The sequence below is a fragment of the Brachyistius frenatus genome, unplaced genomic scaffold, assembly GCF_029030835.1.
Source record: "Brachyistius frenatus isolate BFR_SWC_R1_liver_20210118 unplaced genomic scaffold, ASM2903083v1 Contig_5, whole genome shotgun sequence".
Taxonomy (NCBI): Eukaryota; Metazoa; Chordata; class Actinopteri; family Embiotocidae; genus Brachyistius; species Brachyistius frenatus.
The window spans coordinates 5,400,619-5,416,389 of record NW_027210604.1 but is presented as its reverse complement, the minus strand read 5'-3'; the positions used below and the strand labels follow the sequence as shown (position 1 = coordinate 5,416,389).

Below are 15,771 nucleotides of genomic sequence, written 5' to 3'. Positions count from 1 at the left end.
AGAAGACATGAAAGGAGACGAGAGAGAGAAAAGACAGGGAAAGCGAGGATGCGGGAGGATGAGGAGGGGTGTGTGTGTGGGGGGGGAGGGTGGGGAGGGGGGTTGAGCGGGCCAAAAAATGTGACAGGTAGATAAACAAGAGACGGTCAGTGACTGCATTTAATCCACTGGGTGACTGCAGCATTAAACAAACTCCCTGCATGATTCTCTGTGTGCACGCATGCTTACCTGTGTGCATTTGTGTCCTCGTGTCTGTCCGTGTGTGCAGACCTGCCTCTGTGACTACGCCTGATTACCTGCATTACTCTTGCCTCTGCGTGAGTGTGTACTTCTTTTGCGTAGCTGCATGTAGGCTTCTGTGTGGCCGTGTGCAACGAGGTACGGGCCCAACACATCTGCCACTGTTTGCGCCCTCGCTTGTGAGTGTGAAGCCAGTAACAAGCTGAGCATTTGTCAACAAAGCCAGAGAGCAGTTGTTGTTTGTCAGTAAGCAAGAGGAGGTCTGCAGAGGCGGCCCGCAGACACACTGCTAGATATTGCATTAGCAAGGTGTGTGTGTGTGTGTGTGTGTGTGTGTGTGTGTGTGTGTGTGTGTGTGTGTGTGTGTGTGTGTGTGTGTGTGTGTGTGTGTGTGTGTGTGTGTGTGTGTGTGTGTGTGTGTGTGTGTGTGTGTGTGTGTGTGTGTGTGTCAGCAGCCCTCACCACCACTTGATTTGGCTTGTTAGTGCTACTTATGGGGGTTATGAGAGCCAAGAGCCATCCAGTCATTGTGTTTCATGCAGGCCGTTAATGTAGAGCTCATTTAGCCTGGACCCAGCCCAGCAAATCGTTCTTGTGTGTGTGTGTGTGTGTGTGTGTGTGTGTGTGTGTGTGTGTGTGTGTGTGTGTGTGTGTGTGTGTGTGTGTGTGTGTGTGTGTGTGTGTGTGTGTGTGTGTGTGTGTGTGTGTGTGTGTGTGTGTAAAGTTCTGTTTGCTCTGTGACCATGTGATCATTTGACTCATGTGATTTATGGGGCTGGCAGTGGTTGGTTTTCCCTAAGCTGGTGGTGAACGCACGATTCAGTGATTTCTAACCAGGGGTCCTGGCCCCTGTCCCAGCTATTAGAAAGGAAATCTTGGACCAAGATGAATAAAAAGATATTTTAGGGATGTGTGTGAATTGTAGAGATTATTCTAAAATGTCATTAAACACAACTTGAGCTTTCTTTTAGCCACATGAAAATCAGCATTTTAGGGATGTTTGCATATCATATCGTGACTTTTCACATGCCAAACATCTGGAGGACTGGGCTTTGAACCGAAACAACAAAGCCAGTGGTACTAGGAAGTGGGTTATATCTCCTTCTTCTTGAACAGAAAATTTTATCCCACCAATACAAAACAGTGTCCACTCCTCCATTACAGTTGCCAAGAGTACCAAAATTATCTGTGCTGTAATTACAAATGACTTGGAAATAAGGATGGAATAGGTATTTAGAACTAGAATGCCTGCTGCTACAAACTGCAGTCGACAAACGGATTATTATGATTGTTCTTTTTGCAGGTTTGATACAATCATTTTTAGGGGATATTTTAAGTCTTCATAAAGTGTTCAAATATCAACAAAACCCACATCTCTTCAGCACTAAACACCTGAAAAAAACTGAGATATGTCCGTTTTACAAGTGCTAGCAGAGAGACTAGTCAGGGTCACAACTCTTGTTTTGAATATTATCTAAGAGGAGTGTACTCAGAGTCATTCGTGAATATCATGATAGTTGTCTTGATACAATGATCTGAAAAAGTGTTGGCAGCTTCTCCAGTTTTATTTACAGCAGGAGTCAGAACAGCGTGCATTGTTTCATCTCACTTATGTAACAAGACTTGATTCAGTCTTTTGGGATTTTAACATAGAAAACCACTAACACATATTTTCACATATGTTCAACTGACTTCTCTGAGGTAGTTATGGTAACTAATTTATGACTAAAACAGGGTCCCATAGTAACAAATACTCATAAAGCACATACTGACATACTTGCTACTGAAGTACATTTAGGAGACATTTAAAGGGGGGGGAGCAACAACTATCTTGGAAAACATGAGGGGTGTTATCTGTTCCAGTATATCTGCACAGCTCAGTGTCAGATACATTATATCACAAAATTAGCAGAGCTTCTTGTAATTCACAATGCAGAATAATATGTCTGGCACTTATCCATCCTCCCACAGCATGTTGCAGGACTCTATGAATGTGGGATACAACAATCAAATTTGAGGCCTTTTTTTTTAAGAATCTTTCATTGCTTCACAAAAAATGGCCACAGGTGTCAATATGCTGGCAAAGCTTCATCATAGAAGTTGTTTATTCAGGTACTGAGAACTTGAGCACATACACTGTATCACTATAGAGGTTGTAAAAGATTATACGCCGTCAGATCAAAGAATATAGGATATTTTGTTGCATCATAAAATCTTATGAGAGCCAATATAAAAGTAACAATGTCTTCTTCACTATACCACTCTGCCAGAATCCGAGCAGCTAGTGAGCAGCAGAGATGGAGAAACGGAAGGACAGCAATCGCAAAGCCAGAAGGAAATGCAAGAAGTTGAAAGGATGGGCTGGATGAAAGCAGAGAGGAGGTGGAGTAGCAAATTGCACCGTGATGAGAAATGGTAAGCATTGACAAGTCATTGCTCTGATGACTGCCGTGGCTCAGATGGGAGTGAAATTATTCAAATCTGGTTAAATCTTATGAAATATAAACTAGCTTGCAAGAATGCGCCGAATGCTGCAACATGCTGTAACAGGTTTGAACACGCCGAGATCAAAATATGAACTAGCCTGTTAGTTGTGTGTTTGCTGCAAAGGTTCCATTGTTTGCATTGGGAGATAATGACACTTTGGCTCAACCCCAATTAGGAGAAGTCATCTCTAATTGGTTGTGTTCCTCAGGGCTCAGACAAAACTGGAGACTCCAACTTTGAGGCTGCCTGCATTTTAACCTAAAACATGCAGGCTACCTGCAGGTCACAAACAAGTGGAGTCACCTGCAAGGCATTTTTGTATTCTCTGTGTCTCTCATGAAAATGCATGCTGTTGATTAACAAGTATTTTGACCGTGCCCAGCCAAACTTACAAAATATCTCGAATAAGTGCACTGTATAACACAGAAACAATAGAAAGCAGTCTGATCGCGCTGTTTGTCGCACACTGAAAGTGTTTGCTACACCCACATCCTTCAGAAGAAACGTTGTGCACAGCCAGGAAGGCCCACTCATCCCCATTAAATGTCTCTCCCGCGCTAGTTGAAAAGCCATGTGCGCCTTCTTGCGGTGATCCAAGTTTGTGCGTGAGTGCATGCTTATGTAATTTGACCTTCTGTAACATGAACAAAGGTGTGACTTACGGTAGAAAACGTATTCTGTGTAGCTGGACCAGATCTTGTCCTCCGTGTGCTGGTTGACAAACGAGGCTGTGACTGACGAGTTGCAGGCCACCATTTGGAAACCACACTCCGACAGCATGTCAAAAGACCTCTCCAGGTGCTTGAACTTGAGGTAAAACCGGGAGGTGTACCGATCCGGGGTCCTATCTGGGTCCCTGCTCTCGTTCAGAGTCTCCCCAAACACTTCTTTAGCAAGGGCCACCCTGCCGCATATCAGTATCCGAGGTACCCTCCTGAACTTGGCGTCACTCTGACTCTCTCGGCCCGTGGTGCACGACCCCCGGTACCCCACCGTGATAAAGCCGCTCTTTCTATCCGCGGGGACTAGCGAGGGGGGCGGGCACTGCCGGTGGTCGCTGCCCTGGGACCCATCTTCATAGTCGCTTTGGAAGTAGTCGTCCGGGCTCTGCTTGATATCCTCAGGGGTCAAGAGTTTCACTAAATCGGGCAGCTGGAAGTACTCCGCCTCTTTCCTGAGCCTCCCTCTCTCAGGGAAGTGGTCCGGGAGGACGACCTGCTTGTCTCGGAGGTAGTCCAACACATATCGGAATAAAAACCCATCTCTGTCGATGAAATAACGACCCTTGGGGTCTCTCGCTAAGTCATTAGATGCGTCTTTTTTGGAGGAGAAGATCTTACCAAGTAATGAATTCGGGGTGCTCACCAAAGTTGAGTGACGCGTGTAATAAACCTGACCCCCTACGTTTAATTCAACAACATCTGGGAAACTGTTCTGAACTGATGCCTGGTCTTTGGGGTTAGTCCTACAGTTTCCACTCAGCGCCATCGTTTCCGTCATGAACAGCTACAAACAGCTGAACGGCTGTGCACCTCTTTGCGCGGCGAGTCTAAAAAAATAAAGAGTATAAAAAAACAACGATGGATCAGTGTCAAAAGTTGCCCGAGCTGTGTCCTCTGTTATTCTGACGCAGGGCCTCCAACTTCATCTCACAACAATCTGAATAAGCTTCTTTTTTTTTTTTTTTTTATCCATCCATTATTACGCCCCAGTCTTTAGCAGCTGTCGAAACGTGGGGAGGGAGGTGGCCGTCGAGATTGTCCCCCTGTCAATTTTTTAAAAAAAATATTTTTTTAAAAAAAAGGCTGAGATGGGTAACTTAGATGAGGAAACAATCAGCGTTGCGAGAGAGGAAAAACGTATCTGAGCGCATCAAAGCCTTACATTAGTGGCTATAGGACTCCCATCGCCTCTGGGAAAAGAGCATTACACGGGTAACCGGCAGAGACTGAAAGAAGCCTATTACCCCGAATGAAAATACAAACTTGCCTTTTTTTTTTTTTTTTTTGCTTCTGGGAGTATTATCCAACACATATAAATCCTTATCCACACGCGCACGCAACCAGGAAAAAAAAAAAAAAACGAGGAAAAAGTCGAACAACTTATTTCAGGATATAGTCCAAACAGAGGAAGGTGCTGATGCGATGTGGTCACTTTTGTTTTCTGTTGCAACTTCCCTTGAACGCAAGAAGATTTCCCGGGCTGTGGGACTGACAGGAGGAGGCACAATGCCTTTCAGTAACGAGAAACTTCGCAGAGATTGCACAGACAGTCCTCTAATGATTTTGTCTGTAGCCTGTCACTAAAGGCATGCCGTCTGGAATAAACTAAACCCCGTCCTCGGGAAAAAAAAAAGAAAAAAGAAAAAAGAAGCTTTTTGCTGTCTTCAGGAGGTGTTAAAATCTCAAGTCAGATTTTTTTTTTTCTTCTTCTAAAAGCACTAGAGAGGAGCGACCCGCTGCTGCTGGCTGCTTTTACTGGGATCTGTCCGCGGTGCTGAAACGAGCATCTCACCCCCCCCTCTCTCCTTCCTCACCCTCCCTTGCACATAGTCGCACCGCCTCCCCTCCCCGACAGAGTTGGGTGGTGTCTTCACGGCTGCCCCCTCTCTCTCGCTCCCACACACACACACATGCACACGCATCTGTATAGAAAAAAAGGCAAAAGTCACTGAACACTACACTGGGCAGAAATCATGTGTCCCTCGGGTTTACTATAGTCCTGTATATAATGTTAAATATCACCATGAAAATGTGGAAACTAGGTGTTGTCACAGGTTAAGCAGCTGCATGCTATTTAAATGTAAGTTTTAGGTTTCTACAGCCGTTTACGGTGCATAGTGGTGGAATTGCTGCATCCATCTTTGTGCCATTGTTATAATAACTCAATGCTGCAATTTGACCTGCAGCTCTGATCAATTAGCACGACATTTAGTTTGACTACATCAATACAGGACATATTTAGTTTTTAATAGCACATTATTCCTAACTTTACATTGTACCGTCACTTTTTTTTTAAATTTCATTTTGGACTCGTTTTACAAATTAAAACCCCACAACGAAAATTCTATTCAAGACCCAAATGACTGCCAGTAACTGCCTCTGAGTTTTAACAATATGATACATTTCTGTCGTAGCTGTGTAAAATGAGCAACAGCGCCTCCCTCTGTTCGTTCCTCTCAAGACTTCTTCTTTCAGCACCATGGACAGATACACAGACAAGTGACAGAATGAATGGGTAAAAGCTGTTTTGTTGACAGTCAGTGTGCATGAATTCATGTACTGTATGTGTATATTTTGTACTTGGTGTTTTCATTTGCAGAGCTGGATTATGAATTTTCATTTTTTTTTCAGGGAATTTAGCTAAGATTGACACCTAAAATGACATGCTACACTTCCACACAAAAAAAACACAAATTGCCACTAATTGAAGTCATGAGACAGAAGTAACCATCTCTATCTATTACATTTTGACAATATTCAGTTTGTGGTGAAAAGAAACACATAGTCACACAAACACACTACAGCTGCACATGCCCCAGCTGCAGAGCCAAAACAGGACTTGAATTAAATGCAAATACTGTGGAAATAAAAATTCTAAAATATACAAAGTCTGCTTGATCTCAGATAGTTCCATTCATATCAACAGTGTCCTTATTACAACCTATCACCCTCAAGCTGCTTTTATTTTCCTTTGGCTTACATCTGTCCACTTTTAACCAACCTTGCCTTCAGCAAAATTGCATTTGTAGGGTTTTTCCTTCACTGATTGTATTCTACCTCTCAGGAAATGATGCTACTGCTTTTCTAGTTAAAATTTGAAATTAAATTTGAGTCTGTTTTAACGGTAATTTTCAGACGACGAGCCATGGAGGCAATCATTCGCATCAGGGAAATTACAAAATAAAAATTCTAAATGTTTATCTTCACTTTAGTATTGATGGACAGTCTGATCCAAGATTCAGTGCTTTTAAAGTCAACAATGCCCTTATGTATTATGTGGTGTCACGTTGGGGTTGAACGTATTTTAAAAAGGACACATTTTTATTTTGAGTTGCTATATGTAATATTTTCAGTTGTAGTTCAATATCATACCCACCACTCATCTGCTGCATCATGTTTTGTACAAACCACAAAATGATAAATTACTACACCTTGAGAATTAGTCCACAGTATAACTGTTATAAAACCAGTAATATAAAAGGAGGAGATAATGTATCAGCCAGATACATAACAATATAAAATATTTACTCAACAAGCGCAGCAGCAACATTCATAATTCATCTTTTTTTTTTGATAGACCCAATATCAGTGAGATTAAAAAAAATTCACTTGAAAAAGAAATCGACTTCTTGCGCTGCAACTAAAATCACGAGCGCTTCTCCTTCCATGACACAGATCTACTTGCAGCACAGTCATTTTCTTCCTGAGCAGTACAGAGAAAACTATTAAAGGGAATTTTCAGGCCAGTCACAGATGGTTGAAATAAACAGCATACTACTCCCACTTCCATCTCTCATTACAGCCACACTGAATGATGCCAGGCCTTAGATGGGAAATCTGCAAGTACAGCAGGCAGACATTCAATGCATAAATTCCCTCATAGAGGATGAGTATTTACCAAAATGAGTTTCTATATAAGCCTGAGCTATCCCTCAAACATGGACATTTAATTTTTTTTTATTTATACAAAGTCAGCTATTTATAATTCACAGAAGTTTCACTGGGAAACAACTTTGAATGTTCGCTCTGAACTCTGAAACCTGTCAGACCAGTAAGGTGTTTGTGGAACATGATCGTGGGTGTCATCACGGAAGGACTCTGCTGAAGGCATTGTGCCTATTTATTTTGAATGTATCAGTGCTGCCAATACAGAGCCATCAACTACAGTGAGTCACGATGTGATTATATGGTCTGAGATCTCGCCAGAAGGGTTTTGTGTGTGTACCTGTTGTGAACACATGTACATAGTCATGTTGTAGCGACTTGACTTCACATTGTGGACAAAAAACAAGTCTTCATAATATGTATCATGAAATTTTAGGGTAAACACTTGGTTTAAGGTTAGGCTAAGGCTACGGCTTTGCCAATTAGTGGTTAGGGTTAGGGTGAGTTCAGGTCTCTAGGAAATGTAAGTCAATGCAATGTGCTCTGAGGTGATGTAAACAGGGCTGTGTATGTGTGTGTGTGTGTGTGTGTGTGTGTGTGTGTGTGTGTGTGTGTGTGTGTGTGTGTGTGTGTGTGTGTGTGTGTGTGTGTGTGTGTGTGTGTGTGTGTGTGTGTGTGTGTGTGTGTGTGTGTGTGTGTGTGTGTGTGTGTGTGTGTGTGCATGATTTGCATAAGAGCTTTGAGAGGAGCGCAGTGGGAGGGTTCGCTGATCTACAGAGAGAGAGAGAGAGAGACAGCTTAATGAGGAATATGTATTTGTGCATAACAGTCATCAGTTATATCAGTATGCTGTTAATTCCATATTTGTCTACACAGCCAGCTCTGTTGTCCAATTTTGCCTAAAAGACTTTATGGTCAAAAACACAACAACAAACCCATTGTTGTAAATTTCACTACGCTATATATTGATAATATACTCCATGTTTATATTATTTAACCTATTTAAGACATTAAACCAATACACCTTCCCATCTAAACACAGTATCCCTGAATTTATAGTATACACAGACACTTTTATTTATTTGTATATATATATATCCAGTTTTTGTCTGAACAGTGAGAAAACTAAAACTCAAACAGGAAAGCAGAAGGTACGAATGAAGAAGTATAGCTGGTGGCTTAAACTTGAGAGAAGCAGGTTTTTCAGTAGAAAGTGGACTGGCAGGAACAATCCAAGTGGGGGGAACAAAGGTGCCGTTGAGGAAAGCCCTTTACGCCCCTTTGACATCAGCAGATTACACTGCAGCTGTACAGGGCAGCTTCCAGATGTAAAAGTGTGAGAGAGGCTTTTCTGCAAAATGGACTTAAATCTTTCTCACTGAAACACCCTCAGCAGCAAAATAAATTGATACATAAGAAATCACGACTACAGTAGTAAAGTAATGCTTGTATTATAAATACTTGTATTATTATTTTTTTTTCATTTGGGGATTAAAAAAAAAATGTCCAAGAATGTTTTTATTTATTTATTTATTTATTTTTTATATGCAAAACAAAAATAGCCAACTGACGCTCAGTCCCTATGAGATCATCTCGGCAGGCTGGTGACTGGACTGAACTATCCTGTCCTACAAAGCATGTACACTCCAACACCCACAGCTGCTAAAGCAATGAGTCATCAATCTCAAATGTGTCTTCAAAGACTGCACAGCAAGGTTTTCAGCTTATTTTAGAAGTATGCCGATGCACTCATAAATTATCATGAAGGAGTGTCTCGTCTCCGCAGTATTGATCTTCAAATATAAACTCCATGAAGTCCTTGTGGGAATCGGCAACAAGTCCCAATGCCCCAGATTTGGTATCAAAACAAGATATTTTTAGCTGAATCCAGCAAACACATCCGCTACAGGAGTCAGTTGAATTCACGAAGTCGTTTTAGCTGTTATCGTCATCTCAAATAATGGCATCAATTTTGTTCTCTACAATTCTCAACTTCTAATTGAAATAAATCCTCCGTATCTTAAACTCCCAAGACTGGCAAACTGGCGGCATACAGTGTTTCTTATGAATGTTAAAGGTATCATATATATATTTTTCACTATCAAGCGATAAAATTACAGTACCTCAGGATTTCTCTTTATTTCAGCAGGTGGAAAAGGAGTTCCTTCTTTTTTTGTGTCACTTTGCAGCTCAAACCTCTCTTGATGTGCTTTCTGCACAAGCCCAGGCAGTTTTCCCAGCAAAACAAGGCCCCTGGAGATGAGGCTATTAAACAGGAAGCCCACTACACATTAAGAGCTCTGGCAGCCAGCGCAGACCGGGCTGGTGAGGGACAGACAACGACTCCTGGAGCCAGGATAAGTAGAAGTCTGCAAGACACCACAGAGAGCTAGGAAGTTGAACGTCTCAGCTTGTCTTTTGGCCAGCAACATAGCAGCAGAGCTGTCATCCCACTCACTAAGACTGACTCTGCAGGTGTCTCTGTGTGTGTGTGTGTGTGTGTGTGTGTGTGTGTGTGTGTGTGTGTGTGTGTGTGTGTGTGTGTGTGTGTGTGTGTGTGTGTGTGTGTGTGTGTGTGTGTGTGTGTGTGTGTGTGTGTGTGTGTGTGTGTGTGTGTGTGTGTGTGTGTGTGTGTGTGTGTGTGTGTGTGTGTGTGTGTGTACTGTACTGTGTACTGGTGAAGGCATCAAGGAGGAGGGTGTATCCTTGTAGCCAAGTCTAAACTGAGCAGGGAAATGATGATCCAAAGCTATTTTGAATGTAACCAGCTAAGCCAGGGCTTATTCTTGTGATTATATGGTTAATTTGTGGATCTGTACTGAGATGATGCCAGATGTATTTATATTTGCTGTTTTAGTGTAAACACATTTACTTTATTTTGGAAGCCTTTCTCAGCCATACTGGACCTCTTCATGGACTCATACAATTGGTGTAAATCTTTTGTGTCATTTACTTACTGTGATTCATATGAAGAATACAGCATGATGCACTTGAATCCTGATTCATATAACAAAAAAAAGTACAAGATTGCATCACTGCCACTCTTTACCTGCAAACCAGTTCAGAGGAGGAGTACTTTCTGGTCATGAGCAGACTTGAAAGCAGAAGAAAATTACCAGAAAGATCCCTTTATTTACCTACTTTTTTTTTCTTTTTTTTTAGACACTTCCAGTACTTGAGTCACAATGAGGAAGAAAGAAGTAAAATCAATATCTTCTGAGTCACTTCCTGACCAACAGTATGTGCTACATTCATGTTTAACATGTTTAAAAGCTGATATGGACTGTCAGTAAGTGAGTATTAAAAAGATGACCTAGGCCTTGATCAGCAGTCAATCAAATATTAGAATAATACATTCATCTGTTGTTTTCACTTGAGGGATATTGTATCTAGCAGATTTGTCTCTTCTTTTCTGTAAACTCATTCTTATTGGTATTAGAAATAAAACGGATCTTATTAACCAGCAAAATCTGTCTTTATTCTCACATTAGGACAAACCATTATAACAAAGGAAAATAACAGCTAGACTTTTCTCCTATTGTTCTTTTTCACTTCTTGATACACGGGAAATAGCCCATTTGCACTCACAGAGATAATCAAACTTGTATTCAGTGTTAAAACGAGGAGGTTTTGAGTGTATCTTACAGTCGCTGGCGTTTTATTCAATTTGCACCATGTGGGACTCAGAAAGCAGTTGGCCAGGATCAAGTTGTGGGTGTAGTGAAAGGATGGGAGGGGGTGGAGGATCTGACAGCTCCACAGCGAAGGAAGAAATCTCTGTTCATTTGTCAGACTGCGTGTAAGTGTATACTGACTCATCTGTCCATGTGGATTGCTTCAGATGAGCCGTGATGAGATATACAGTTCGACTATGCAGTCAGGTTCATGTCTGATCATATATACTCGCTGTACTTTAAAGGTCCTATATATCCCGTCTTGTAGTACCACTTTGTACCTTAGGAGGCAGCAGTGACTCGCTGAATTTTACATCGCTTTGCCCTGATGTTAGTTCGTAGATGGGCGTTGAGAGTAAAACTTGCATGACCCAGTTGTGAGTCAACTAAATATGTTTGACCTGTAGTTTACATTATTCAGTGTTTATCTCCATTTTTAACGAGACTGTTTTTTGTTGTCATTAGCTGCACGAGAAATCCATTTGAATTGTCCAAACAAGGTCAATACGTCTGGTTTGTTTGCTACATAAAGTTGCCTTAGTTTAATAGATAGCTAGATGTCAAGTAAACTAAACTGGAACAAGTATCACCAAAACGCTATCTTAGCAAACAATAGCACCGGCAATAAAGTTATACAAGTAGTTACCTTAAGCTAGATCCCGAAAGATAATAATGAAGAGTGACTGAGCCAGGACAAAAATCTCTTCATTTGTTCTCTAATTTAATTTTACGTCTTATTTTATTAAAACTTCTCTGCTTCTAATAAACTCAGAATTTTTAAATCCAAGTTTTGACAAAAGCTCCTGAAACAAGACATGCAGCATGACAGACAAACAGCTGTGCCAGTCATTGTACATTGCCAATAGTTTCCCTGTTTTAAGAAGAATAAATCCTAAAGGTAAACACTAGACTAAGCAACTCAACAAGGGACATTTGCAATGAGGAGAGTCAGCCCATATCCGTACCAGCCTCTGCATCTCTGAGGCCACTCCTTGGCGGTGCACAGCACAGTCGAGTTCTCCGAGTCTAAAGGGAGCTTGACCCTGTTGATTTGGCAAACCATGTAGATGAGATGTTGCTAAGCATCGGCTCTCCCTCTGCCAGCATAAAGGCCACGTGGGACCACTGTGGAGCTGTGCTAGTTTACTGCCATAGTCGGCTCTCCTGCGCTGTGTATTTCTCTCTGTGTGTGTGTGTGTGTGTGTGTGTGTGTGTGTGTGTGTGTGTGTGTGTGTGTGTGTGTGTGTGTGTGTGTGTGTGTGTGTGTGTGTGTGTGTGTGTGTGTGTGTGTGTGTGTGTGTGTGTGTGTGTGTGTGTGTGTGTGTGTGTGTGTGTGTGTGTGTGTGTGTGTGTGTGTGTGTGTGTGTGTGTCAGCACAACACCTCTCTCTCTCTCTCTCTCTCGCTCTCTCTCTACAGTATTTTCTGTGCAATACTCACAGGCTCTCAGGATTAAAGGGTGGTTTCCACGGGTCCTCAATGTGTGACAAATCTCTTGATGGGGCCAAATCTCCAAAAGTCCTTTGAACTGTGAAAACCCTTTAAAGGTATAGTATCCAATTTTACTCTTCAGCTAATGCCATCAGCAAATGTTTTAAAGGATGATTGATGCTTGCTGGAAAAAATGAATGTATTAACCTTCCTCCTTATCTAACATGTATATTGACAGAATATGAATGCCCTTCTGTCTTCTACAGGATTGTCAAACTTCGATACAGTGCAGGATAAAGTAAGATGAATGAAGCAAGCATTCGAGAACTGTATGAAGTCCTCACATACACAGTGAAAATGAATAATTTCTGGGAGTTTGAGAGAGTGAAGGTGACAGTTAGTGAGTGGAAGATGTATAATTGAACATGCAGTGGGTCTCTGTTCACTCCTGCCATCATTAATTTCCTCAGCAAAGCCAAACGTCCATTGGGGACTCACCCCACACAAAGAACGAGAGTCGACAGGAATTACAAAGCTTGGGTGTGTTTGCAGCCACACATGCAGTTTAAGATGCACTCACTGTGCTTGTCAGGAGTCACTGCTCAGCTGCAGTTTTTTCTCATCTTCTCATCTCACACAGCACCCTGAATATTTTTGGCTTCGATTTATAAGCATTTTATCTCCTGTTAATGGTGTGATATCTCAGAGGGGTTTTGTTGAGGTTTTTGTCAGGCCAACAGAGTGGGAGCAAGGGCTTCTGTCTAGACACATCTTTTAGTGCTGAGGCTCAATACAGGAGGAAATCCTTTATTAAAGAACAGATAGCAGTTTCTCCTTTAAAAGTAGCTTTAATAATGCAATAGTGTAATGGAGTCTCAAGACGTCCTGAATTCAGTGAAAAACTACTCAATCGACTCAATCAAGAGGACAGTACAGCTGAAGGCAGCAAGATCATACCTCTCCTCAAAGGAAGGAAATGGAAAATAGAGGGGGCAGGTCTGAGGGGAAGACAGGCCTGAAACTGTGGAAATGTGTTAAACATCATAAACTGATGATATGAAATCATATGAGAGTATCTGTGGGAGGAATTCCTGGCAATGAGTTGTCAGATCAGACAACACAAAGTGGCAATTCCACAGGAATTACAAAGAAATCTCTGAGTCAAATAATTTCCTCCAGTTAAATGTTGAAACACACTCCAGAGGTAAAGAGAAGCATGACAAAAAGCAGAGTGTTACAGCTAGAATGACGATTTTGACTTTTTGTTAGCCTTTTAGATTGATTAAATATGAATTTATATGGTGGTTAATATGCATTAAAATGGCATTAATATTCCTGTTGATATTATTAGCACTACAGTACTATTTATGTTCATGTGGAGATACTTTAAAAAATACTTTAAAGACATTACACTTTGGCACAAACAATGTCTTATTAGCAGTTCCTTATCCAAACAAATTGATCCTGGCATAAGCCTTGTTGCCGAGATTGATCTTTGATCCTTGCATCAGCAAATTAGGAAGTTGGATGATGTGGGGTTTGTTACCGTAACATATTGATTTTACTCTCAGGAAATTAAGAACAACCCACAAGATGCTGCCATGTGGAAAATATTACCCTTGATTTGATCTGCGGTGACAAAATACTGCAGCATGCACTCACTGGGCTAAAACTAATTTATGTCCAGCGTGGCATATCTCACAGTGAATGGAATCAGTATGGCAAAACTCTGTGACAAAAGTAAAGAGAACTGGAGAGATAAACTTAGACGGGTGTCTGTGAGGGATGGATGGAAAAAGAAGGGGAGCCAAGGCCATGCAACTGTTTGTTATATGAGACTTATTTTAGAAGCTTCTAAATCTGATTTGACAGTTAGAACACACGTGGGTCGACTGGTGCTGTCACTGATGCCAACCAGACAGATAAAGGGGAAAAAAGGATGGTAAAACTCCACAGTATGCTCCATCAAAAAGCATCAGTTCTATATATAAGAAACAAAGGTTTAAATGGCATAACAGTTAATTGTGCATGTGTTAATTTAAGTTAAAACATATTTTTGTCCTGCACATTGTTATTTATTTTTTATTTGTGTATGGTGCGCATTTTTATTCTTTAATTCCTTTAATTCCAGAATGATTTCTTGTTATTTCTTGTTATTACTGTAAAAAAAACAAAAACATTATTTCAATCCAAAATTGTTTTTCTGTAAGAATAATTGCAATTTATTGTTCTATGTTTGTCCTGTTTGAGTGCTTCAGTATCGCCACTGTTATCAAGGAGTAATTTTCATGCTGATCATTTTGTCAGAAGTTCCTAAATCTCAAGTGGGTAGAAATCTCATTTTGGAACAAACAAACTTAACAAACTCTTCAGCTGTGGATTGTTATTTCAGTGCTCAAGGAGCTCTCTCACAGAGCAGAGAAAAGCTGCTCCAGAGAAAGGAGCCATGTGAGGACCAGATGCCTACTAATTTATGATCTGTAAGCAGTCATATCAATTGGGGTGGCAGGAAATCAAATGAAATGTATTAAAGGAAGTTCATTTGTAAATGTTCTGAAGATATACACCCATCGATTTCTGCTTAAAAAAAAAAATAGAGCTGCGTGTGTGTTTTGTGTTCATTGACATGGTTACTAAGGAGACATTTATCTCCCATCTGCATACTTGCATACTGTGTTCTGAAGTACATATAAAAATATAACGATTTCCTCCTCCTTGATGCTGGGGAGGTGGGGAGGGAACTCTTAATTGGCGGTACATTAGGTGGTTAGAGATGAGGGGTTTGCTGCAGTAGAGGAAATTCAGTGGTTTTAATCCACTCATCCACCCAGGCAGTCACAGCAGGATTATAGCAGAGATGTTTTAAAAGAGGGCAATTATGACAGCATATGGCAAAACACTGCCCTAAATTCAATTACCCTCTCTGGCACTTTTCAATTTTCTTTAATTAAGTGGATTAAGAAGAAAGGCATGTTCTTCAAGTTTAAAAATGATTAAAAGTCTAAAGAAAGATGAGAGGCAACGAAGGGAATCAACTCATTTCTGCTTACGATTAGTCAGGGCTGTTTGGCGTAGGAATTCATGTTTCGTGTATCAAATTGATTTTGTTCATCCCGAGACAGAAAAATTATCCATGTCAGGCCTGCACAGCTGAGAGGATTGTTAATAACGTTCTCTTGTTGTTTTTCAGTTTTTTCGGTTGTTTTTTTCGGCTGCTTTTTTTTTCTCATCCACCCAATTTCTAAGTGCTACGGTATGAGTTGCCATGCCTGTCCTGCAGCATAAAGAGGCACTTGTTATTCAACTGGCTAAGGGCTATCTGTTAACATGTGA

The 15,771-nt window shown here is 41.1% G+C and overlaps 1 protein-coding gene across 2 annotated transcripts in view; it reads right to left on the bottom strand.

Moving 5' to 3' along the window:
• The window catches only part of kctd16b (potassium channel tetramerization domain containing 16b), a 404,485-nt gene that overhangs the window by 78,469 nt on the left and 310,245 nt on the right, over nt 1–15,771 (bottom strand). Inside the window, exon 2 of one of the 2 annotated variants that reach the window (XM_069718467.1) lies at nt 3,390–4,492. In XM_069718467.1, coding sequence (XP_069574568.1) covers nt 3,390–4,227 — 838 coding nt within the window. In that variant the 5' untranslated portion in view covers nt 4,228–4,492. Of the gene's footprint in view, nt 1–3,389; nt 5,226–15,771 lie in introns of those variants that run through there. The other variant, XM_069718459.1, reaches the window with a different exon arrangement.